Here is a 24922-nt window from a genome sequence, read left to right on the forward strand (position 1 = left end):
CAAAATAATTCTGATAATTAATATTGATAATAATGGCGATAATTAATGGCAGGGGACAGGGACCGCGGTGCTCCCCCACCCCAGGTGGCACCAGGATCCTGATCCCGGACAGGCAGAGATCCGGGATCTGGGATTCTGGGAATCACAGAGATCCAGGATTCTGGGACTGGATTCTGGAATTGTGGGTGAAGCTCCGGATGTGGAGTGGGGAGAGAGCCGGGAAAGGTGAGGGGAGCCGGGTCCCACCGGAACATCCGGCCTGTCCTGGGGTATCCATCACACCTGGAATATCCATCCTCTCCTGGAATATCCATCCCACCCGGAGCATCCATCCCACCTTGGGCTATCCATCTCTCCTGGGAGCATCCATCCTGTCCCAGATCATCCCTCCTGCCTTGGAGTATCCATCATCCATCATCCATCATCCATCATCCATCCATCATCCATCCATCCATCATCCATCCATCATCCATCCATCCATCATCCATCCATCATCCATCCATCCATCATCCATCATCCATCCATCATCCATCCATCCATCATCCATCCATCCATCATCCATCCATCATCCATCCATCCATCATCCATCCATCATCCATCCATCATCCATCCATCCATCCATCATCCATCATCCATCCATCATCCATCCATCATCCATCATCCATCCATCATCCATCCATCATCCATCCATCATCCATCCATCCATCCATCCATCATCCATCCATCCATCATCCATCCAACCATCCATCCATCCATCATCCATCCATCATCCATCCATCCATCATCCATCCATCCATCATCCATCCATCCATCATCCATCATCCATCCATCATCCATCCATCCATCCATCATCCATCCATCCATCATCCATCCATCATCCATCCATCACCCATTCACCCATCCATCCATCCATCCATCATCCATCCATCATCCATCATCCATCCATCCATCATCCATCCATCATCCATCCATCCATCCATCCATCATCCATCATCCATCCATCATCCATCATCCATCCATCATCCATCATCCATCCATCCATCATCCATCCATCATCCATCCATCATCCATCCATCCATCATCCATCCATCATCCATCCATCCATCATCCATCCATCCATCATCCATCCATCATCCATCCATCATCCATCATCCATCATCCATCCATCCATCATCCATCATCCATCATCCATCCATCATCCATCCATCCATCATCCATCCATCCATCCATCCCCAGTTCATCCCCCCTGCCCAGGAACATCCATCTTTCCCTGGATCATCCCTCTAGTCTTCAATATCCATCTTTTTTCTGGAGCTTCCATCCCACCTTGGATCATCCTGCCAACTCCGATTATCCACCCTATCCTGGAGCATCCATCCCACGTTGGAGATTCCATCCTTTTCCAGAGCATCCATCCCACTTTGGATGATCCCTCCCATCCCAGATCATTCACCCCTCATCCTGGAGCAGCCATCTTTTTCCAGAGCTTCCATAGAACATCCTTCCTATCCTGGAGTATCCTTCCCATCTAGAGTTTCCATCCCACCTGAATCATCCATCCTATTCCAGAGCATCCATCCCACCTTGGAACATCCATCCCACCTTGGAGCTTCCATCCCACCTTAGAACATCCATCCCACCTTGGACCATCCATCCCCTTGCGGAGCTTCCATCCCACCTTGGAGCTTCCATCCCACCTGGAACATCCCTCCCATCCTGGAGTATCCATTCCACCTGGAACATCCATCCCACCTTGGATCATCTGTCCCACTTTGGATCATCCAGCCCATCCTGGCGCTTCCATCCCGTCCCAGAGCATCCATCCCACCTTGGACCATCCATCTTTTTCCGGAGTTTCCATCCCACCTTGGAACATCCATCCCACCTAGGACCATCCATCCTTTTCTGGAGCTTCCATCCCACCTTGGAACATCCATCCCACTTTGAACCATCCATCCTTTTCTGGAGCTTCCATCCCACCTTGGAACATCCATCCCACTTTGAACCATCCATCCTTTTCTGGAGCTTCCATCCCTCTTTGGATCACCCCTCCCGCCCATCCCAGCACCTCCATCCCGCGCCCTCCGCTGCCCCCCATTCCCGGCTCTCTCCGCCTCTTCCCGAGGCCAAACCCAGGAATTTTGGCTCATTCCAGGGTTTCCCCAAGTCCCCCCTCAGCCGGGCCAGGCCGGGGTCACCCAGGTGGGGACATCGGGGGGATGTCCCCTCATCCTGCTCCGCGTGGCTGCTCCGGAGCCATCCCAGCTCTGAGGGGAGGCGAGGGGTGGGCACAGGGGACAGGGATGTCCCCAGTCCTTGTCCCCGCTCCTGTCCCGGTGGGATGGGGGGTCCGGAGCCCCTCCGGACACGCCGTCCTTAGGAATAGGCCAATCCCTGGAGCGGCCGCGCCGGAGCGTGGAATTTGTCCGAGTCCTCGAAAGCCGGGTCTGGGCAGGACAGGGACAGCGTCAGGAGGGGACACCGGGGACAAGGGGACAAGGGGACGAGGGTGGCATGGGACAATGCCAGGTGTGGGCATCACATGGGCAGGGATGTCAGGCAGGAGCACGGTGACATCGGGGACCCTCGGTGGGGCAGGGGAACTCGAGGTGGGTGTTGGGGACACCGGGGACCTTGGGGACACTGGGGACACGGAGGGGACAGGCACCAGGGTGGCACAGGGCAGCTCCAGCCATGCCCATGGGCAGTACAGGGGTCACAGTGACAGCCAGGTCCCTCTGTGGGGCAGGGCCACCCAGGGACAGATGTCACATGCCTTGGGGACACTGGGGACATTGGGGACATTGGTGGACAGGGACAGGGGTGGCACAGAGAAGAGCTCTGACCAGAGAGCCAGAGAGGTGCAAGGGACACCGTGACACCAGGGACCCTCCAAGGGGCTGGGGCCACCTGGGGACAGATGTCAGGGACCTTGGGGACACTGGGGACACTGGGGAACACTGGGGACAGATGTTAGGGATCCTGGGGACCCTGGGGACACTAGGGACAGATGTCAGGGACCTTGGGGACACTGGGAACACTAGGGACAGATGTCAGGGACCTTGGGGACACTGGGGACACCAGGGACGAGGCACAAGGGTGTGTCACAGGGCAGGCCCAACCATTCCCATGTACGGGAGCGTGGTGACACCGGGGACCCTCCATGGCGCACGAGCCACCGGGGGCTGGGTGTCAGAGACCACGGTGGCCTTGGTGGCCTTGGGGACAGTCTGACCTTGCAGGGCACTGGCGCAGGCGGGCGGGGGGGAGCCCTGTGGCCGCAGCACGGGGGCGAAGGCGCTCTTCTGCTTCACGGCCGAGATCATCGTCACCGGAGAGAAGGAGAAGCCACCGGGAGGGGTGGCCGTGCCCGGGCCCGAGGTGACGGTGACAGACGAGGCGCCCAGCGGGGGACTGGCGGGCAGGACTGAGGGGACAGCCACACACGGCTCGGCTGGGGACGGGGGACACCGCCAGGGGACGGGGATGGGGATGGGGACAGAGCCAGGACAGGGACAGGGACAAACAGGAGTGGGGATGGGGACAGGGATGGGACAGGGGAGGGGACAAGGATGGGGACAGGGATGGGGAGGGGGATGGGGACAGGGAGAGAGGCAGGAACAGGGACAGGGATGGGGATGGGGACAGGGATGGGGATGGGGACGGGGATGGGGATGGGGACAGCGACGAGGACAGGGCCAGGACAAGGAAAGGGAAAAGGATGGGGACAGGGATGGGGACAGGGAGAGAGGCAGGGACAGGGATGGGGATGGGGACAGGGATGAGGACAGGGCCAGGACAAGGAAGGGGACAAGGATGGGGACAGGGAGAGAGGCAGGCATGGGGACAGGGATGAGGACGGGATAGGGACAGGGACAGGCACAGGGATGGGGACAAGGATGAGGACAGGGAGAGAGGCAGGGACAGGGACAATGACACCGATGGGCCAGGACAGGGCTGGGGACAAGGACAGGGCTGTCCCACCCTCGCTCCCTCTCTCACCCTCAGTGATGGCTGTGGGGACACTCCAGGGTTGTCACATCACTCTGGGGACCCCCAGCGACCCCACAATGACTTTGGGGACCCCCAAGGACCCGCCATGACTTCAGGACCCCCCAGAGCTGTCACACGGATTTGGGGACCCCCCAGGGCCCCCCCATGAACTCGTGTCCCCCCTCCCCACAGGTGTCCCCAGCAGTGTCACTCACTGGCGTAGGGGGAGGTGGCGGTGGAGCCGTTCAGGAAGCTCGGAGGGGACCCGGGGACCCCCAGCCCGGCCATGGTGGCCCCGCCGAAGCCCCCGGTGGCCCCGGCAAAGCCCTGCTGTGGGGCCGAGCCCGGGGGGCCGAACCCCCGCGCCGGGGGCGTCCCGGGGCTGCGCGAGAACCCTGCGGGGACAGCGACACGGTGGCACCGCCTGAGGAGGGGACGAAGGCTCTCCGGACCCCCCTCAGCCCCGCCCCGAGGCCACCGAGCACTTTGGTCACAGCCCTGAGGGGACAGCGACACGGTGGCGGAGGGGACACAACCCCCCGAGGCCACCGCGCACTTTTTGGGGAGACCTGAGGGGACAGGTGGCACCTCCTGGGGAGGGGACAAAAACCCTCCCGCCACTCCGAGGCCACCTCGGTCACAGCCCTGAGGGGACAGGGACAGGTGCCACCAGGCGGGGAGGGGACAACAACCTTCCCGCCACCCCGAGGCCACCTCGCACCTTGTTCGGAGCCCTGCGGGGAGTCGCCCATGGCGAGGCCGAGCTGTCCCCCGCCGAAGGAGGGGACAGTGACATGCGCGGGGGCCCTGGGGACACTGTACAGCGCCTCGGCCACGTCAGCCGCCCGCTTCAGCAGCACGTCCTGGGGACACGGCGGTGGTGTCACCGAGCGAGGGTGGCACTGCTTGGTGGCACCCCTCACTGTCACCTCGTGGTGGCACGCCACAGTGTCACCCTCCTGCATGGTGCCACCCCACAGGGAAAGCCCTTGGTGGCACCCCAGTGTCACCTGAGAGTGTCACCCCACGGTGTCACCTCACTGTCACCCCACAGTGTCACCCCACAGAGTAACTCCTCGGTGTCACCCCCCAGTGTCACCCCATTGTCACCCCACAGTGTCACCCCAGTGTCACCCCATTGTCACCCCACAGTGTCACCCCATTGTCACCCCACAGTGTCACCCCAGTGGCACCCCAGTGGCACCCCACAAAGTAACTCCTTGGTGTCACCTCATTGTCACCCCACAGTTACCCCAGTGTCACCTCAGAGTGTCACCCCATTGTCACCCCACACAGTAACTCCTTGGTGTCACCTCATTGTCACCCTACAGTCACCCCAGTGTCACCTCACAGTGTCACCCCTCAGTGTCACCCCACAGTGTCACCCCATTGTCACCCCACAGAGTAACTCCTTGGTGTCACCTCACATTGTCACCCCACAGAGGAAGCCCTTGGTGTCACCCTTCAGTGTCACCTCTCAGTGCCACCCCACAGTGTCACCCTCCAGCACAGCATCACCCTAAAGTGTCACCTGTCATTGTCACCCCTCGATGGTGCCCCGCCGGTGTCACCCGTCGGTGTCACCCTCGATGTCATCTTCGGTGTCACCCTTGGTGTCACCCTCGATGTCACCCTCGGTGTCACCCTGTGTCACCCCACCACCCACAGAGCCCATCGGGTCACCCTGGGACGGGCCAGGGGTGGCTGTGACTGTCCCAGCTGGTGTCACCTCCCGGGCCACCCACAGTGGCGGTGGGGGAACCCGAGAGGGGTCCCAGGGGGTCCCAGAGGGGTCCCAGGGGGGTCCCGGGGGGTCCCACGGGGTCCCAAGGGGTCCCACGGTGGTCCCAGAGTGGAGGGGTCCCAAGGGGGTCCCAGGGGGGTCCCCGCACACCTGGTTGCTGTGGGGGACCCCATAAAGCGCCTCCACCAGGTCGGCCGCGCGCTTCAGCAGCACCTCCTGGGGACAGCGAGGGGACAGGGCAGGGGACAGGGGGGTCGGGGGTGGGGGGTCTGCACCCCCCGCCCGCCCCCTATGGCGTTCATGTCCCCCCTGACCCCCCCATTCTGTGTCCCAAATGACCCCCCCTGTGTCCCTCCCATGGTCACCCCTGATTCCCCCCATGACAGCCCTGTGTCCCCCTTGTGTCCCCAACCCCCCCATTCTGTGTCCCCAGTGACCTCCCGAGTCCCCAATGACCCCCCATGTCCCCCCCGTGTCCCCTCCGTGTCCCCCCCGTGTCCCCAACCCCCCCATTCTGTGTTTCCAACGACCCCGGGGGACACAAGAATTGTCACCCCTATCCTGGGGCTCTGCCAGGGAATCCCTGTGTCCCCCGGGGGGGTCCCCGTGTCCCCTGGGGGTGTCCCTGTGTCTCCCGGGGGTGTCCCCATCCCCTGGCGGTGTCCCCGTGTCCCCTGGGGGTGTTCTTGTCCCCTGAGGGTGTCTCCCTGTCCCCCGGGGGTGTCCCTGTCCCTTGGGGCTGTTCCCTGGGGGTGTCCCTGTCCCCTGGGGATGTCCCCCTGTCCCCCGGGAGTGTCCCTGTCCCCTGGGGCTGTTCCCTGGGGATGTCCCCGTGTCCCCTGAGGGTGTCCCCATCCCCCGAGGGTGTCCCCGTGTCCCCTGGGGGTGTCCCCATTCCCCGGGGGTGTTCCCGTCTCCCAGGGGTGTCCCTGTCCCCCGGGGGTGTCGCTGTCCCCCGGGGGTGTCGCTGTCCCTTACCTTGGGCAGGCGCTCGGGGTCCCCGGGGTGCCGCGGGATCACCTTCTGCAGCCGCTGGAAGCCGTAATCGATGGTGGGCTCGTTCAGGGCTGGGGACAGGGGACACCGCCGGGTCACTGTCCCCTCCCCGGGGGCTGGGACATTGTCCCGAGGGGCTGGAGCACTGGCCCGGCTGTCTGCGTCACTGTCACAAGGGCTCTGTCCCCTTCCCGGGGGCCTGCGCCATTGTCCCAAAGGTCTGGGTCCCCACCCCATGAGTGTGCGGCACGGTGCCAGCTGTCCCCATCCCAATTCCAGGATGTCCCCACCCCACTCCCAGATGTCCCCATCCCACTCCTGAGCGTCTCTATCCCAATCCCAGTGGTCTCCGTCCCATTCCCGGGTGTCGCCATCCCATTCCCAGCTGTCCCCATCCCTGCTTCAGGATGTCCTTACCCCAACCCCCATGTCCCCATCCCATTCCCCGATGTCCCCACCCCAATACCGGTGTCCCCACCCCAAACCCAATGTCCCCATCCCATTCCCGGTGTCCCCATCCCAATCCCGGTGTCCCCATCCCACCCCCGGTGTGTCCACCCCACTCCCGGTGTCCCCACCCCAATTCCAGGATGTCCCCACCCCAATCCCAGTGTCCCCATCCCACTCCCCGTGTCTCCACCCCGCTCGCGGTGTCCCCACCCCAACCCCGGATGCCCCACTCCCAGTGTCCCCATCCCAATTCTGATGTCCCCACCCCATTCCCGATGTCCTCACCGTATTCCCGGTGTCCCCAGACCGCTCGCGGTGTCCCCACACCAATCCCGATGTCCCCACACCAATCCCGGATGTCCCACTCGCGGTGTCCCCATCCCACCCCCGGTGTGTCCACCCCACTCCCGGTGTCCCCACCCCACTCCCGGTGTCCCCAGCCCGCTCCCGGTGTCCCCAGCCCGATCCCAGTGTCCCCACCCCAAACCCGATGTCCCCACACCAATCCCAGTGTCCCTACCCCGTTCCCGGTGTCTCCATCCCATTCCCAGGTGTCCCCACCCCACTCCCGATGTCCCCGCTCCACTCCCGATGACCCCACACCAATCCCGGATGTCCCACTCGCGGTGTCCCCACCCCATTCCCGATGTCCTCATCCCAATCCCGATGTCCCCACCCCACTCCCAGGTGTCCCCACCCCACTCCCGGTGTCCCCACCCCGCTCCGGGTGTCCCCACCCCGCTCGAGGTGTCCCCTCACCGGTGTAGACGAAGCGTCCCGGGGCGCCCTTGCAGAAGTGCTTGGCCTTGTAGGACAGCGTCACCTCCACGACCCCCGGGATGTGCCGGGGGGGGGTCTGCACGCGGATGGCGTGGGGGGTGATGAGCTGCGGGCGAGGGGACACGCGGCCTCAGCGGTGTCCCCGAGCTGTCCCCAGGCCACCGCCGGGCCCGTCCCCGTACCTCGCTCCACACCAGCACGGTGCCGAAGAGCACCTGGAGGCCATCGAAGAAGTTGTCGCCGATGACGATGACGGTGGCACCGCCCGTGGTCCAGCCCTCGCTGGGGCTGATGGCCTTGATGCAGGGGGTGGCTGCTGGAGGGGACAGGGACAGCCATGGTGGGGACACGGGGGGACAGGGACAGCCATGGTGGGGACACGGGGGGATAGGGACAGCAATGGTGGGGACAGGGACAGCCATGGTGGGGACAGGGACAGCCATGGTGGGGACACGGGGGGACAGGGACAGCAATGGTGGGGACAGGGACAGCCATGGTGGGGACACGGGGGGGACAGGGACAGCCGTGGTGGGGACACGGGGGAACAGGGACAGCCATGGTGGGGACAGGGACAGCCGTGTTGGGGACACGGGGGGATAGGGACAGCAATGGTGGGGACAGGGACAGCCATGGTGGGGACACGGGGGGGACAGGGACAGCCGTGGTGGGGACACGGGGGAACAGGGACAGCCATGGTGGGGACACGGGGGGACAGGGACAGCAATGGTGGGGACAGGGACAGCCATGGTGGGGACATGGAGGGGTGGGGACAGCCATGGTGGGGACACAGAGGGGTGGGGACAGCCAGTGGTAGGGACATGGAGGGGACAGGGACAGCCATGGTGGGGACACGGAGGGGACAGGGACAGCCATGGTGGGGACATGGAGGGGTGGGGAGCGCTTGGGGGCGATGGGGTGGGGTCAGAGAAGAGGGGACAGGCATGGGGACATGGATGGGGACACGGGGACATGGACATGGCTGGGGTGGGACACAGGTGGCACAGGGACATCGGGACATGGGTGGGGACACATAAGTGGCCACAGGGACACGACGGGGGACAGACATATGGACACAGATGGGGACAATCACAGGTGGCCACAGGGACATGGCCGGGGACACACACGTGTGACCATGGTGACACGGGTGGGGACAAACAGGGACACCCATGGATGGACACACCAGACATTGGGGACAGCAGGGTGGGGACACAGGGCGGGGATGCCAAGCCAGGCTTGGAGGGTCCCATGGCACGTCCCCAAGACGTCCCCAGGATGTCCCCAGGTGGCCGCGGTGACACAGATGGGGACAAACAGGGACACCCAACGTGGATGGGCACGGACACTTGGGGACAGCAGGGTGGGGACACAGGGATCGCCCTGGGGATGCCAGGCCAGGCTTGGAGGGTCCCATGGCATGTCCCCGGGATGTCCCCAAGATGTCCCCAGGTGTCCCCTGACCTTCGGAAGGGTCGAGGCGCCGGGCGCGCCGGCCGTGCTTGGAGTTGTTGTGGACGAACATGTTGTCGGACACGGCCAGGACGTGGCCGTCCACGTGCACCGTGGTGGACACCACCACCTGTGGGGGACAAGGGACACGGTCACCCCGTGGTGTCCCCACGGTGTCCCCTGCTCGGTCACAGCGCAGGGATGCTGTGTGTGGTGTCTCCATGGTGTCCCCATGGTGTCGCCACGGTGTCCCCACGGTGTCCACTGCTCTGTCACACTGCAGGCACACTGTGTGCGGTGTCCCCACGATGTCCCCATGGTGTCCCCACGATGTCCCCTGCCCTGTCACACCACAGGGACACTGTGTCTGGTGTCCCCACGGTATCCCCTCAATGTCCCCTGCCCTGTCACACCACAGGGACACTGTGTCTGGTGTCCCCATGACATCCCCATGGTGTCCCCACGATGTCCCCACAGTGTCCACTGCTCTGTCACACCACAGGGACACTGTGTATGGTGTCCCCACGGTATCCCCTCAATGTCCCCTGCCCTGTCACGCCACAGGGACGCTGTGTGTGGTGTCCCCACGATGTCCCCACGATGTCCCCATCCCTGTCACAGCCCTGTCACACCGCAGGAGGGGCCGGCTGTGGCGTCCCCACAGGGGTGGCCTGAGGGTGGCCCCCACAGCCTGGGGTCACCAGCCCCCCCAGATTGCCCAAGTCCTTCCTCCAGGACACTCAGGGGACACCCAGACCCCCCCAGGGGACCCCAAACCCCTTTTAGGGCCACCCCCAGCCCCCCCAAATTCCCCCAAGGCTCCCCCCCACAAGGAGCCCCCAAACCCCTTTTGGGGCCACCCTAGACCCCCCCAGGGGACCCCAAACCCCTTTTAAGGCCAACCCCAACCCCAGCCCAACCCCACAAGAGACCCCAAACCCCCCTAAGACTCCTCCAGGGACCCTTCCCAGCCCTTCCAAGGAGACCCCAAACCACTTTTAGGGTCATCCCCAGTCCCCCAGGTGTCCCCAAAACCCCTTAGACCACCCCCAGCCCCCCCAAGGAGACCCCAAACCCCTTTTAGGGTCACCCCCAGCCCCCCCAAATTTCCCCAGGGAGACTCCAAACCCCTTTTAGAGTCACCCCCGGTCCCCCAAGTGCCCCCAGGGCACCCCAAAACCCCTTAGACCACCCCCAGCCCCCCAAATTCCCCCAAGGCTCCCCCTCCAAGGAGCCCCCAAACCCCTTTTAGGGTCACCCCCTCAGGGACCCCCCCAGCCCCCCCAGAAGACCGCAAACCCCCTTTAGTGCCGCCCATCCCCTAAAAGGGAACCCCCCCACCCCATTCCCAGCCCCCCCAATCCCACAACTCCCCCCCCCTTTCCCCTTTTCCCCCCGCCGCTCTCCCGCCGCCGATGCCGCGATGCAAATGGGGTCGTTAATCACCGAAATGTCATAATTAACATCTCGTTACCGAGCCCTGATGAACCTCGGGGGGGGCCAGGACCCAGCTGCGACCGGGGAGGGGGGAGGAGGGGCGGAGATTTTGGGGTTTTCAGGGCGGATTTGGGGTTTTTTTCTTATAGGGCGGCGGTGGATTTGGGATTTTCAAAGGGGTCGAGGGGAACTGGGGACTCGATTCCCCCCGAACGGGGGGAATCGAGTCCCCAGTTCCCCTCGACCCCTTTGGGAAATCCTTTTGGGGTCGCCTGCACCCCTTTTTAGGGTCCCACCCTCATTGCGATGTCCCCAAGTGTCACCTGGAAGCGCCGCATGTCCCGCGGGTTCCCGGCGTTTTTCAGGCAGTTCTGGTTGCACTTGAGGAAAAACTTGAGGAAAAACCTGGGATAAGGGAGGGAAAAAAAAAAAAGGGGGGGGTGGGGGGTGGGGGGGGACAAAAATGTGTCCCCGTGCTGTCCCCTCCCCCCCCATTCCCGGTGTGTCGTTTTGTCCCCATCCAGGTGTCCCCAGTCTTTCTGTCACTTCCTGTCCCCATTCCAGTGTCCCATCCCAGCGTCCCCATCTCAGTGTCCCCATCCTGTCCCCATCTCAGTGTCCCGCTCTGTCCCCATCCCAGTGTCCCCATCCTTCTGTCCCCATCCCAGTGTCACCATCCCAGTGTCCCCATCCTGTCCCCATCTCAGTGTCCTACCTCAGTCCCCATCCCAGTGTCCCCATCCTAATGTCCCCATCCCAGTGTCCCATCCCAATGTCCCACCCTGTCCCCATCACAGTGTCCCTCTCTGTCCCCATCCTTCTGTCCCCATCCCAATGTCCCATCCCAGTGTCCCATCTCAGTGTCCCACCCTGTCCCCATCCCAGTGTCCCCATCCCAATGTCCCATCCCAGTGTCCCCATCCCAGTGTCCCACCCTGTCACCATCCCAGTGTCCCCATCCCAATGTCCCCATCCCAGTGTCCCATCCCAATGTCCCACCCTGTCCCCATCACAGTGTCCCTCTCTGTCCCCATCCCAGTGTCCCCATCCCAATGTCCCCATCCCAGTGTCCCATCCCAATGTCCCACCCTGTCCCCATCACAGTGTCCCTCTCTGTCCCCATCCCAGTGTCCCCATCCCAGTGTCCCCATCCCAATGTCCCACCCTGTCCCCATCCCAGTGTCCCCATCCCAATGTCCCCATCCCAGTGTCCCCATCCCAGTGTCCCCATCCCAGTGTCCCCATCCCAATGTCCCACCCTGTCCCCATCCCAGTGTCCCCATCCTAATGTCCCACCCTGTCCTCATCCCAGTGTCACCATCCCAGTGTCCCCATCCCAATGTCCCACCCTGTCCCCATCCCAGTGTCCCATCCCAATGTCCCCATCCCAGTGTCCCCATCCCATGATGCCACCCTGTCCCCATCCCAATGTCCCCATCCCAGCGTCCCTCCCCGTCCGACACCGGGACCCCCGGGAATGTTGGGACCCCCAGGCCAATCCCCGGGGTCACACGGGGTTTGGGGACAGCCGGGGGACCCTGAACGGGGTCACCCCTGGGTCAGGCTGTTTGGAAAGGGGATCCCAAAAAAGGGGATCCCACATAAAGGGGTTACATAGAAAGGGGATCCCAAATAAGGGGATCCCAAAAAAAAGATCCCACAAAAAAGGGGTTACATGGAAAGGGGATCCCAAAAAAGGGGGTCCTAGAGAATGGGGATCCCATGGAAATGGGGTCCCAGGGAAAGGGGATCCCACAAAAAGGGGTAACTTGGATAGGGGATCCCAAAAAAAGGGGATCCCACAAAAAAGGGGTCACAGGGAAGGGGGATCCCACAAAAAGGGGATCCCACATAAAGGGGTTACTTGGGAAGGGGATCCCAAAAAAGGGGATCCCGAAAAAGAGGGTCCCAGAGAATGGGGATCCCACGGAAATGGGGTTCCAGGGAAAGGGGATCCCAAGAAAGGGGATCCCACAAAAAAAGGGGTTCAGAGGAAAGGGGATCCCGCAAAAGGGGGTCCCAGAGAATGGGGATCCCAGAAAAAAGGGGATCCTATAGAAAAGGGGTCTCAGGGAGAGAGGATCCCACAGAAAGGGGATCCCAGGGTAAAAAAGGATCCCCCAAAGAAAGGGGTTACATGGAAAGGGGGATCCTGCAGAAAAGGGGTCCCATGGGTGAGGGGATCCCACAAAAAAACTGGGATGCCACAAAAAGGGGATCCCACAAAAAAGGGGATCTCATGGAAAAAGGGGATTCTGGGGAAAGGAGGTCCCACCCCACAGGGATCCCATGGATGAGGGGATCCCATGGAAAGGGGATCCCAGGGAAAAGGGATCCCATAAAAAGGGGGTCCCACGGAGAGGGGATCCCAGAGAAAAGGGACCACGGGGAAAGGGGATCCCACAGAAAGGGCGATCCCACGGAAAGGGCGATCCCACGGAAAGGGCGATCCCACAAAAAGCAGATCCCATGGAAAGGGGGGGGGGGGGGGGGGCACAAGGAGAGAGGATCCCATGGGATGGGGAGGTCCCACTTCGCGGGGCCCCCTGTGGAAAAAGGGGGATCCCAAAAAAAAAAGGGGGATCCCACAAAAAGGGTGATCCAAAAAAAGGGGAGGATCCCAAAAAAAAGGGGTCTCATTTAGAGGATCCCATGGAGGGAGGGGTCATAGGGAGAGAGGATCCCATGGAAAAAGGGGATCCCACAAAAAGGGGATCCCACAAAAAGGGGATCCCACAAAAAGGGGATCCCACAAAAAGGGGAGTCTCATTTAGAGGATCCCATGGAAAAGGGGGATCCTACAGCGAGGGGCTCCCCATGGAAAGGGGGATCCCATAAAAAGGGGCCTTATGGAAAGGGGGACCTCACAAAACGGGAGATCCCACAAAAAGGGGATCCCACAAAAAGGGGATCCCACAAAAAAAGGGTCTCATTTCTAGAACCCCACGGAAAAGGGGAATCCCACAAAAAGGGGATCCCACACCGAGGGGGTCCCGACCCCATAGAAAGGGGGTCCCACCCTATGGGACAACACAGGAAAAGGGGGGGGTCCCCCCATTCCCCACAATCCCATAATCCCTTTCCCGCCCCGCGGGTGGTAATCAGGGCAAGGAAGGAGCTGGAAAACTCCTGGAAAACGCCTGGAAAACGCCGGGAAAACGCCGGGAAAACGGCCCCGCCATCCCCGGGACAGCGCGGCTGGGGAGGGTACCCCAAACCCCCCCAAAAAAACCCCAAATCCCCCCTAAATCCCTGCCCCAGGTTGGGGGGGGGGGGGGGAGCTGGGGCTGAAGCCCCGCGAGTTAAAAATACGGGGCCGGCGCATTAATTAGCATCGCTAATTACCATTGAATATGCAAATGCCCGGCGCCGCTGCCGAGCACCTTCTGCTCGCGGCGCATAAATTTGAATGCGCAATTAGCATAATCGTGGCTAATTAATGAGAAGCGTCAATTTTCGCTGCCGGGTAATTTGATTAACGCCGCGAGAGGGGCACTTAGCGCGCTCTCAAACCAGCGGGGCTGGCCCGGGGGGGGACACGGGGACACGGGGGGGGCTCCCGGGGGGGGCTGGGGACACGCCTGGCCCTGCCTGACCCCCCAAAAGTGATGGGGATGGGGACACGGGCGTGGGGGACACCCCGAAAGTGATGGGGGAGGTTGGGGACACCCCAAAAGTGTTGGGGAGATTGAGGACACCCCAAAAGTGATGGGGGAGGTTGGGGACACCCCAAAAGTGATGGGGGATATTGAGGACACCTCAAAAGTGATGGGGGAGGTTGGGGACACCCCAAAAGTGATGGGGGAGGTTGGGGACACCCCAAAAGTGATGGGGGAGGTTGGGGACCCCTCAAAAGTGATGGGGGAGGTTGGGGACACCCCAAAAGTGATGGGGGATATTGAGGACACCTCAAAAGTGATGGGGGAGGTTGGGGACACCTCAAAAGTGATGGGGGATATTGAGGACACCTCAAAAGTGATGGGGGAGGTTGGGGACACCCCAAAAGTGATGGGGATGGGGACACGGCAGTGGGGGGCAGCCCAAAATCATGGGGGGGGGGGTTGGGGACACCCCAAAAGTGATGGGGATGGGGACACGGGCGTGGGGGGACCCCAAAAGTGCTGTGGGAGGTTGGGGACACCCCAAAAGTGATGGGGATGGGGAGAGGGGTTTGGGGACAGCCCAAAAGTCCTGGGGGAGGTTGGGGACACCCCAAAAGTACTGGGAATGGAACAGGGGATTTGGGACACCCCCAAAAAATCCTGGGGTGGGTTGGGGTCACCCCAAAAGTGATGGGGGAGGTTGGGGACACCCCAAAAGTGATGGGAATGGGGAGAGGGGATTGGGGACACCCCAAAAGCTGTGGGGTGGGTTGAGGTCACCCCAAAAGTCCTGTGGATGGGGACAGGGGATTAGGGAAACCCCAAAAGTGACCGGGGAGGTTGGGGACACCCCAAAAGTGATGGGGATGGGGACACGGAGGTGGGGGACACCCCGGAAGTTATGGGGATGGGGACACGGGGTTTGGGGACACCCCAAATGCCTTGAGAATGAGGAGAGAGGATTGGGGACACCCCAAAAAGTCCAGGGGCGGGTTGAGGACACCCCAAAAGTGATGGGAATGGGGAGAGGGGATTGGGGACACCCCAAAAGCTGTGGGACGGGTTGAGGTCACCCCAAAAGTCCTGTGGATGGGGACAGGGGATTTGGGACAGCCCAAAAGTCCTGGGAATGAGGAGAGGGGATTGGGAACACCACAAAAAAATCTGGGGGAGGTTTGGGTCACCCCAAAAGTGATGGGGATGGGGAGAGGGGTTTGGGGACAGCTCAAAAGTCCTGGGAATGGGGAGAGGGGATTGGGGACACCCCAAAAATTCCTGGGGCGGCTCAGGGACACCCCAAAAGTGATGGGGATGGGGACACGGGGGTGGGGGTCACCCCAAAAGTGCTGGGAATGGAACAGGGGATTTGGGACACCCCAAAAATTCCTGGGGCGGCTTGGGGACACACCAAAAGTCCTGGGAATGGGAACAGGGGATTTGGGGACAGCCCCAAAACATGTGGGACAGGTTGGGGACACCCCAAAAGTCCTGGGAATGGGAACAGGGGGTTGGGGACACCCCAAAAGTGCTGGGAATAAGGAGAGGGGATTGGGGACACCCCAAAAAATCCTGGGGCGGGTTGGGGTCACCCCAAAAGTGCTGGGGATGGGGAGAGGGGTTTGGGGACACCCCAAAAGTCCTGGGGCTGGAGTGACACAGGTTGGGGACATTCCTGGCCCTCGGTGACCCCCAAAAGTCTTGTGGATGGGGAGACGGGGTTGGGGACACCCTTGGGGGCAGACTGGGGACACCCCAAAAATCCTGGGAATGGGGCCAGGGGACTGGGGACACGCCTGGCACTTGGTGACACCCCCAAAAGTTCTGGGAGTGGTGACAGAGCATTGGGGACACCCCAAAATCTTTGGGAATGGGGACACGGGGTTGCGGACACCCCGAAAGTCCTGGAGTGGTTTGGAGTCACCCCAAAAGTTTTGGGGCATGTTAGAGACACCCCAAAAGTGCTGGGAATGGGGAGAGGGGCCTGGGGACAGCCCAAAAGTCCTTGGGGGCAGATTGGGGACACCCCAAAAGTGCTGGGAATGGTGGGTGACATGTTGGGGACACTCCTGGCCCTGTGTGACCCCCCCCAAAAAAAAGCTTTGGGTGACTCCCTAAAAGTCCTGCGGCTGAGGGGGGGACGCAGGGACATTTGGGACATTTGGGACATGTGGGACACTGTCACTAACCATGGGGGTGTCACCTCCCAAGTGGGGGTCACAGGAACCCCCCCCCCGGGCACCCCAAAAGCGCCATGGTGGGGACAGCGGGACAGGGGACACGGGGACAGTGACAAGGGGGCCCTGGTCCTGTCCCAGCCCCCGGGGCTTGGCTTGGTGGCACCAGAGAGGTGACAACGGGACAGGCCGGAGGACCCCGCTGGGGACAGGGACAGAGGGACACGGCCACCCTGGGATGTCCCCAGCGCCGCCGGTGCCACCTCCATTATCGATGTCACCAACGGGGACATCTGTCACCGCCCCCTAGGGACACCCAGAGCCCCCCGCGCTGTCCCCTCTGCTCATCAGCGTCGTGTCCCCAACCTTGGGGACACCCCCGGTGGCTGCCACCCCCTCCCGGGTCGTGGTGAGGTGTCGGGGGTCCCCCAATGTCCCCGATGTCCCCGATGATGTCCCCGATGTCCCCAGCACCTGTCGATGATGACGGGGTCCGAGGGGGTCTCGTTGCGGTTCCCGCAGCTCTTCTTGTCGCAGCAGCGGCTGGACACGGCGACAGGAGGTGACATCAGGGGACAGCGAGGGCTGAGGGACCCCCCAAACGCCGGGAGGGACGCGCCAGGTCCCCATGTCCCACCCTCGGACCGCCCTGTCACTCAGGGCTGGGGACAGAGGGGACACCAGGACGGGCACAGCAGGGAGGGGACACTCGGGGGTGTCACTTTTCCACCTCTAGATGGGGTTTGGGGACAGATTTGGGGGGTCCCGGGGGCTCCGAAGGAGTTGAGGACCCGTCCCTGTCACCCAGGGGGGGCTCCGTGTCACTTCCGGGTGGCTCTGAAGGGGTTGCGGACCCGTCCCTGTCACCTAGGGGGTCTCAGTGTCACCTCCGGGTGGGCTCTGAAGGGGTTGGGGACTTGTCCCTGTCACCTCCGGGTGGCTCTGAAGGGGTTGGGGACCCACCCCGGAGCTCCGTGTCCCCCCCGGGGGACACACCAGCGCCACCCGCAGTCCCCAGCCCCGAGCGGGTGTCCCCGAGGGGACTCAGGGAGTGGCCTGTCCCCTGCCGCGAGGTCAATTAGCGGCGCTGGCCCGGCTCATTAATTAACGCGGGGTCTGTAATCACTTCAGCGGGCACTAAAGGGACCTTGGGGACAGCCCTGTCACCCCCCGCGTGTCCCCAGCCCACCTGCACATGATCTCGTGGGTCAGCAGCACCCGGCACATCTCGGGGTTCTTGTCCTGCCCCTCGTAAATGATGGCCTGCAGGGGACACCGAGGGGACAGCGGCGACACCGCGGTGGCACCGGCGAGGCGCTCCCGGGCCCTGCCACCTGCGCCACTCCCTCCCCGCTCAGCGCGGGGGACACCGCGGCCAGATGTGGCCGCAGCGACATCCAGATGTTCCCCGCGGGTGGGGCCGGGGGGGGATTTGGGGTGGGGGGTGGATTTGGGGTCTCGGTACCTGCTTGGACATGGAGTCAATGAGCCGGACGTACAAATCCTGCTCGGTCCGGAGCCCTGCGGGGACACCAGAGGGGCCACCCCACTTGTCACCTCCCCCTGGGGACACACCGAAACCCCCCCGAAACCCCCCCGAAACCCCGCACCCACCGTTGCTGTAGAGCAGCTGCAGGCGGTAGTGGATCCCGTTGTTGGTCTTCTCCCCGTTCTGCTCCTTGAGGGGTGGGGACAAAATTAGCGGGGAGGGCTCATGTGGTCACCCGGTGTCCCCTCCGCACCCTCCTGGGGTCACTCCGTGTCCCCTCCGCGTCCTCCTGGGGTCATTCGGTGTCCCCTCCGCACCCTCCTGGGGTCACTCCGTGTCCCCTCCCCATCCTCATGCGATGAGCTGGGGCCGCGCTCCGTCCTCAGCCGCGGCCGCTCCGCCCCGCGGGGGTTTTGGGGTGGTTTGGGGAGGTTTTGAGGGGGTTTTGGGGTTTTTTTGGGGGGTTTCTCACCCTCTCCTTCTCCACGAAGTCGATGAAGCAGGTGCGCTCCACCTCCACGGGCTGGCCCTGGCGGTCGTACATGGCCAGCACGAAGTGGAAGAAGTTGGATTTGCGCAGGTTGGCCGGGGGCTGCTTCTCGAAGTGAGCGCGGGCCAGCGACACTCCGCTGCGACAGGCCACGGTGTGGGGGACAGCCGGGACAGCCGGAACCCCGGCACCAGGAACCCTCCCATCCCCGAAAACCCCAGACCTGGGGACCCCCATCCCCGAAAACCCCGGAGCTGGGGACCCCCATCCCCAAAAACACCGGCACCAGGACCCCCCCATCCCTGAGAACCCCGGAGCTGGGGACCCCTATCCCTGAGAACCCCGGAGCTGGGGACCCCCATCCCTGAGAACCCCGGAGCTGGGGCCCCCCATTCCCGAAAACACCGGCACCAGGAACCCCCCACCCCCAAAAACCCCGGAACCAGGACCCCCCATCCCCAAAAACCCCGGACCTGGGGACCCCCATCCCCAAGAACCCCGGACCTGGGGAACCCCATCCCCAAAAACCCCGGAGCTGGGGACCCCCATCCCCGAGAATCCCGGAGCTGGGGACCCCCATCCCTGAGAACCCCGGAGCTGGGGATCACCAACACCCCATCCAGGGGACTCCCAGGACTGGGACCCTCAGCGCCCCATCCTAGGGACCCCCAGAATCCGAGGACCAGGACACCCCGAACCCCATCCCGGGAATCCCCAGGACTGGGAGACCCCGAAACCCCATCCCGGGAACCCCCAGCACCCCATCCCGGGGATCTCCATCCTCGAGAACCCCATCCTGGGGACCCCAAAACCTTCTCCATGGGACACCGGCACCTTCAGCACCCCATTTCCAGCACCCCATGTTGGGAACCCCCATCCCCGAGAACCCCGGACCTGGGGACCCCCAGCACCCCATTTCCAGCACTGGAACCCCCAGAACCCCATCCCGGGGATCCTCATGACTCCAGTATTGGGACACCCGAAAACTCAACACCGGGACCCCCCAGCACGATGTCCCCGGGACCCCCAGCACCCCTTCCCAGAACCCCAAAATCCCAAAATCCCAAAATCCCAAAATCCCCAAATCCCAGAACCCCAAAATCCCAAAATCCCAGAACCCCAAAATCCCAAAATCCCAGAACCCCAAAATCCCAAAATCCCCAAATCCCAGAATCCCAAAATCCCCAAATCCAATCCTTGGGACCCCCAGCATCCCTTCTGTGGGACCCCCCCCCCCCACCCTGGCCTGATCCCAAAATCTGCAGCACCGTGTCCCCAGGGCCACCAGGACCCCGTCCCTAAAGCCACCAGACTGTCCCCAGGACCCCCAGGACCCCAGGGCCACCAACCTGTCCCCAGGACCCTGTCCCCAAAGCCACCAACCTGTCCCCAAGACCCCCAGGGCCACCAGGACCCCGTCCCCAGGGCCACCATCCTGTCCCCAAGACCCTGTCCCCAAAGCCACCAGCCTGTCCCCAGGACCCCCTCCCTGGGACCCGCCCTGTTCAGGGTAGGGGACACAGATGGGGACACGGCCAGCACCTGCCCCTGGCATCGGGGACACGAGGGACAGAAGGGGACAGAGGGGACATCCCTGAGCCCTCCCCGCTCGCCGGTGTCACCGCTGCTGTCCCTGCCCCGACACCCGAGTGACAGGACAGTGACAGCAGAGCCACTTCAGGGACGATGGCTCCAGCACCGTCCCCGTCACTGTCACCGCGTCCCCACCCCGCCCGTCCCCTCGGTGTCCCCGCGGCAGCAGCGGAGCGGGTCCCCAGTGTCACCCCCCGCCACAGCCAGGCCCACGCGCCATCCCTTGGGGACCTCGGCGACACTCTGGGGACATTTCTCTGTGAGGTGACAGAGGAAAAGCTCCTTCAGCTGCTCCCCAGGGTCCCCAAAGTGTCCCCAGAGACACCCGAGGGGTCCCCAAAGTGTCCCCAGAGACACCCGCAAGGTCCCCAAAGTGTCCCCAGAGACACCCGAGGGGTCCCCAGCTGTCCCCAGGGACACCCGAGGGGTCCCCAAAGTGTCCCCAGAGACACCCGAGGGGTCCCCAAAGTGTCCCCAGAGACACCCGAGGGGTCCCCAAAGTGTCCCCAGAGACACCCGCGTGGCCACACCTGGGGAGGTGACAATACCTGCACGCGGCCACCACAAACGGCTCACATCATGTCCCCACACCTGCCGTGGACACCGCGGCGTGTCCCTTGTCCCCTCCCCGTGCTGGTGGCTTTGCTCTCAGGGTGCCACCCCCGCGGGGACACCTCTGTCCCCTCACTGTCCCCCCCCTCCCCAGCCTACAACGGGACAGCGACGTCCGCTGCTTCTTCCAGCCCCAAAAATTCCCCTCCGCGCCCCCCAAATGGCCTCGGTGACGCTCGGGGGGTGGCTCTGGCTGTCCCCGCTGTCCCCCGCCGTGTCCCCCCCCGCGCTGCCAGCCCCGCCCGGCGCGTTAATTAATTATTAAAGGCAATCAAGCATTTCCAAGCAGCCGCGGCCCCGGCGCTTCCAGGAAAGCGGCGGCCCCGGGCACGGCCCTAAAGCGGCTCCCGGGGGGCGTGGGGACCCCACCCCACGGCGGGGACACCGCGTGGGTCACCCCGGACCTTCAGCGGGACCCCAGAGCTCGGTGCCAACCCCTTGGGGACATCGCGGTGGCCGTGGGGACACGCGGGAGGGGGAGGTTTAGAGGGTCCCGGATGCCACCCACGGGTGGGGACCCCGGGTGCGCCACCCAGGGACCCCAGGACTGCGGTGCCAACCCCTTGGGGACATCGCGGTGGCGGTGGGGACACGCGGGAGGGGGCGGTTTAGAGGGTCCCGATGCCACCCCGCAGCCCAGGACGCCGGTGCCAACCCCTTGGGGACATCGCGGTGGCCTTGGGGACACCGGTGGTTGTGTCCCCACGCGTGGCACTGCCAGCACGGTGGCACACGCCCACCAGGGTGACACGGGGAGGGCAGGAAGGGACACCCCAAACCGCCCAGGACCCCACTGGGTGACAAGTCCCTGTCACCGCTGCCAGCCCCGGGTGTGTCCCTGTGTCCCCTGCAGGGGTCCCGGGGAGTTTTTGGGGACACGGGGACAAGGCCAGCACCTCCCCGAGACTCCCAACTCCCCCCTCCCCACAGCGTGGCACTGCTGTCCCTCAGCTCCACATTGTCACCCCCCTGCGGGGGTGGCTGTCACCGCGGTGGTGGCAGCGCTGGGGTCCCCTGGTGGGGCGGGGGAAGCGTTCCCTGAGATTTTCCAGCATCCCAAAGTTTTGGGGGGATCCCAGGGAGCCACCATGGCCTTGGTGACCCCATAGGGACACCCCAAACCCCGCAGAGGGGACAGCACGACAGGGGACAGGGGTGGCACTGACCCCAGGAGGGAGGGACGGACAGGGGACACTGAGGCCCCCGGAGAGGGCAGGGAATGGGATTTGAGTCCCAGAGAAAAGCAGGGAATGGGATTTGAGTCCCAGAGAAAATGGGATCCGGAGAGCTCTGAGCCCTCTGGGAATGCATGGAATGGGATCTGAGCCCTCCAGGAGGGCAAGGAATGGGATTTGAGCCCCCTGGAAAAGGCAGCAAATGGGATTCGAGTCCCAAAGAAAAGCAGGGAATGGGATCCGGAGAGCTCTGAGCCCTCTGGGAATGCAGGGAATGGGATCTGAGCCCCCTGGAGAAAGCCGGGAATGGGATCTGAGCCCCCTGGAAAAGGCAGGGAAATGGGCGCAGATCCCATTCCCGTTGGCACAAACTCCTGGCAGCTGAAATCCATGGGGATGCCCGGGGCACCGGGATAGGGATATCCAGAGGCCCAAGGAATGCCAGGAAAAAAGCGGGGAGGGCACATCCTGGGATGCTCACGGAACCAGGAATGCCCACAGGACCTGGGATGTCCGTGGATCCCGGGACGCTCCCAAATCCCAGGATGCCCACAGCCCCTGGAATGCCCGCAGTGCCCAGGAGGGCTGCGGAATTTGGGATATCTGTGGAGCCTGGGGGGTGCCTGCGGAATTTGGGATATCTCTGGATGCCCATGGAATTTGGGATGCCCACAGAACCCGGCACATCCACATCCCCGGGATACCCACAGCCCCTGGAATGCCCAGGGAAGCTGGGATGCCCGAGAAGCCCAGCATGTCCAGAGCCGTGGAATACCCCAGGATACCCAGTAAAACCGGGAATGCCCGCAGCCTCTGGAATACCCCCAAGCCCTGGAATACCCACTGCCCTCAGAATTCCCGTGAAACCCGGGATGACCACATCCTCCGGGACACCTCCAGCCCCCGGAATTCCCGTGCAGCCCGGGATACCCGCCGACCTCGGGATGCCCCACGGAGCCCGGGATGCCCCGCGGAGCTCGGGTTGCATCCATCCCGGAGCCCCCGGAGCTCCGGGGCTCTCCCCGGGCTGTCCCCGGGCTGTCCCCAGGCTGTCCCCAGGCTGTCCCCAGGCTGTCCCCGAGCTGTCCCCTTACCTCTGCGCCGCCGTGCTGGCGTCCAGGATGCCGGTGCCCTGCAGCCAGCGGCCGGCGGGGAGCCCCGCGCTCAGCGGCTCCTCCTTCATGGGGACCCCCCCCCGGGGCAGCGCCTCCTGCACCCAAAACATGACCGGGGGGCCCAGGGGGCCCCCCCCGGCACCCCCCCGACCCCCCCCAGCCCCGGGCTCAGCACCGGGCAGGTGCCGGGGGCCGCCGTCCCGGCCGCCGGGGAAGCGGCATCTGCGAAGGGAGGGAGGGAGAGAGGGAGGGGGAGAAGGAGGGGAAGGGTCCGGGGGAGGGAGGGGGGTTGTGGGGAGGGAGGAGGGGGCGGGAGGGGGCAGAGCCCGGGAAGTTGGAGCGGGAGGAGGCCCGGAGGCAGGAGAGGGGGGGGGGAGGGGGGGGGGGCGGCGCGGGGGGAGAGGGAGGGAGGGGTGGAGGGAGGGGTGGAGGGAGGGATGGGGAGGAAGGAGGGAGGGAGGAAGGCTTAGAGGGAGAGGAGGGAGGGATGGAGGGAGGCTCGGAGGAGGAGTGGAGGGATGGAGCGCAGCACCGGAGGGAGGGATGGAGGGAGGCCCGGAGGAGGAGTAGAAGGATGGAGGGAGGGAGAGGAGGGCTGGAGGGAGGGATGGAGGAGGAGTGGAGGGATGGAAGGAGGGAGAGGAGGGCTGGAGGAAGGCTCGCAGGAGGAGGAGTGGAGGGATGGAGCGCGGCGCAGGGAGGGATGGAGCGAGGCTCGGAGGAGGAGGAGTGGAGGGATGGAGGGAAGCTCGGAGTGATGGAGGCTCGCAGAGAGGCAGGCGGGGAGGGAGGGCCGAGGCGCAGGGGAGGAGTGCGGGCGGCCGGGGGGGCCCGGCCGGGGGCGGGGGCTCGGTTCCGTTACCGGGCGGGCGGCGGCGGCGGCGGCGCGGGGCGGAGGCAGCGGCGGCGGCGGCGGCAGCGGCAGCAGCAGCAGCAGCGGGCGGCCGGGGGGCGGCCCGGGGGTCCCGGGAACGCCATCACCGCCCTCTCCCCGCCGCCTCCGCCTCCCCCCGGGCCGGCCCCGGCGGCTGGGCTCGGGCAGCAGCACCATGAGCAGCAGCAGCGCCCGCTGCCGCCGCCCCGCCGCCGCCCCACCGGCCCGGGCCATCCCGGCACCGCCGCCGCCGCCGCCGCCGCCTCCCCGGGGAGGCAGGGCCGGAGCCGCCGGGGGAGGCGGGGGCCGCGGCCGGCCAGGCTGACATCATTCCGGGGAGGAGCGGTCCCTCCCCGCGCCGCGCGAGGGGCGCCGGGCACCCCGAGGGGAGACCCCCGGGACAGACCCCCGGGAGAGACCCCCCAGGCCACGGAGAGGCCCCGGGGAAACCCCAAATGGGGACCGGGGGTAGCGGGAAGTGACCCCAATGTGTCCCCCGAGACTCCTCGGGGTGACCCCAAATGGGGACCGGGGGTGGCACAAAGTGACCCCAATGTGTCCCCCGGGGTGACCCCAAACGGGGACCAGGGATGGCACAAAGTGACCCCAATGTGTCCCCCGAGACACCTTGGGGTGACCCCAAATGGGGGCTGGGGATGGCACAAAGTGACCCCAATGTGTCCCCCGGGGTGACCCCAAATGGGGGCTGGGGGTGGCACAAAGTGACCCCAATGTGTCCCCCGGGGTGACCCCAAACGGGGACCAGCAATGGCACAAAGTGACCCCAAACCAGCCCCAGGGACACTCTGGAGTGACCCCAAACAGGCCCAGGGACGCTTTGGGATGACCCCAAAGAGGTTCTGGACACAAGCCAAGGGAGATCCCACTGGAGCCACAGGGACACCCAGAAGAGGCCCCAAATGGGTGCCAAGGGTACCCCAAAGTGACCCCA

At 64.1% G+C, this 24922-nt stretch overlaps 1 protein-coding gene across 3 annotated transcripts; it reads right to left on the reverse strand.

Annotated features, from left to right (window-relative positions):
- Positions 1 to 925: 925 nt before the first annotated feature.
- LOC102107811 (transcription factor COE4) lies at positions 926 to 24204 on the reverse strand. 3 transcript variants are annotated; one of them, XM_088056526.1, is made up of 17 exons: positions 23959 to 24204; positions 23076 to 23191; positions 18584 to 18740; positions 18237 to 18300; positions 18088 to 18143; positions 17812 to 17885; positions 17097 to 17165; positions 11170 to 11251; positions 9422 to 9539; positions 8146 to 8279; positions 7943 to 8069; positions 6716 to 6804; positions 5888 to 5953; positions 4715 to 4856; positions 4209 to 4388; positions 3236 to 3427; positions 926 to 2447 (listed from the first exon to the last, which is right to left on the reverse strand). In XM_088056526.1, exons 1-17 carry the CDS (start codon positions 24202 to 24204, stop codon positions 2377 to 2379), a joined length of 1983 nt encoding a protein of 660 aa, XP_087912652.1. In that variant the 3' UTR covers positions 926 to 2376. The 3 variants fall into 3 exon arrangements, with proteins under 3 accessions (XP_087912652.1, XP_087912654.1, XP_087912653.1); XM_088056528.1 differs by lacking the exon at positions 23959 to 24204 and having other exon boundaries at positions 18237 to 18294; positions 23076 to 23206; XM_088056527.1 differs by lacking the exon at positions 23959 to 24204 and having other exon boundaries at positions 8146 to 8276; positions 23076 to 23206.
- Between the last annotated feature and the right edge of the window lie 718 nt (positions 24205 to 24922).

Source organism: Pseudopodoces humilis, chromosome 6 (genome assembly GCF_049639895.1).
Source record: "Pseudopodoces humilis isolate 2021_Gansu_Grassland_sample_001 chromosome 6, ASM4963989v1, whole genome shotgun sequence".
In the NCBI taxonomy this organism is placed as follows: Eukaryota; Metazoa; Chordata; class Aves; order Passeriformes; family Paridae; genus Pseudopodoces; species Pseudopodoces humilis.

Coding starts and splice junctions, on each gene's coding strand:
- LOC102107811 (XM_088056526.1), bottom strand. CDS start 24,204: ATGGCCCGGGCCGGTGGGGCGGCGGCGGGGCGGCGGCAGCGGGCGCTG. Junction 6,805..7,942: donor GGGACGCTTCGTCTACACCG/GTGAGGGGACAC, acceptor CCCTGTCCCCAG/CCCTGAACGAGCCCACCATC. Junction 4,389..4,714: donor CCCGCAGGGCTCCGAACAAG/GTGCGAGGTGGC, acceptor CTGTCCCCGCAG/GGTTCTCGCGCAGCCCCGGG.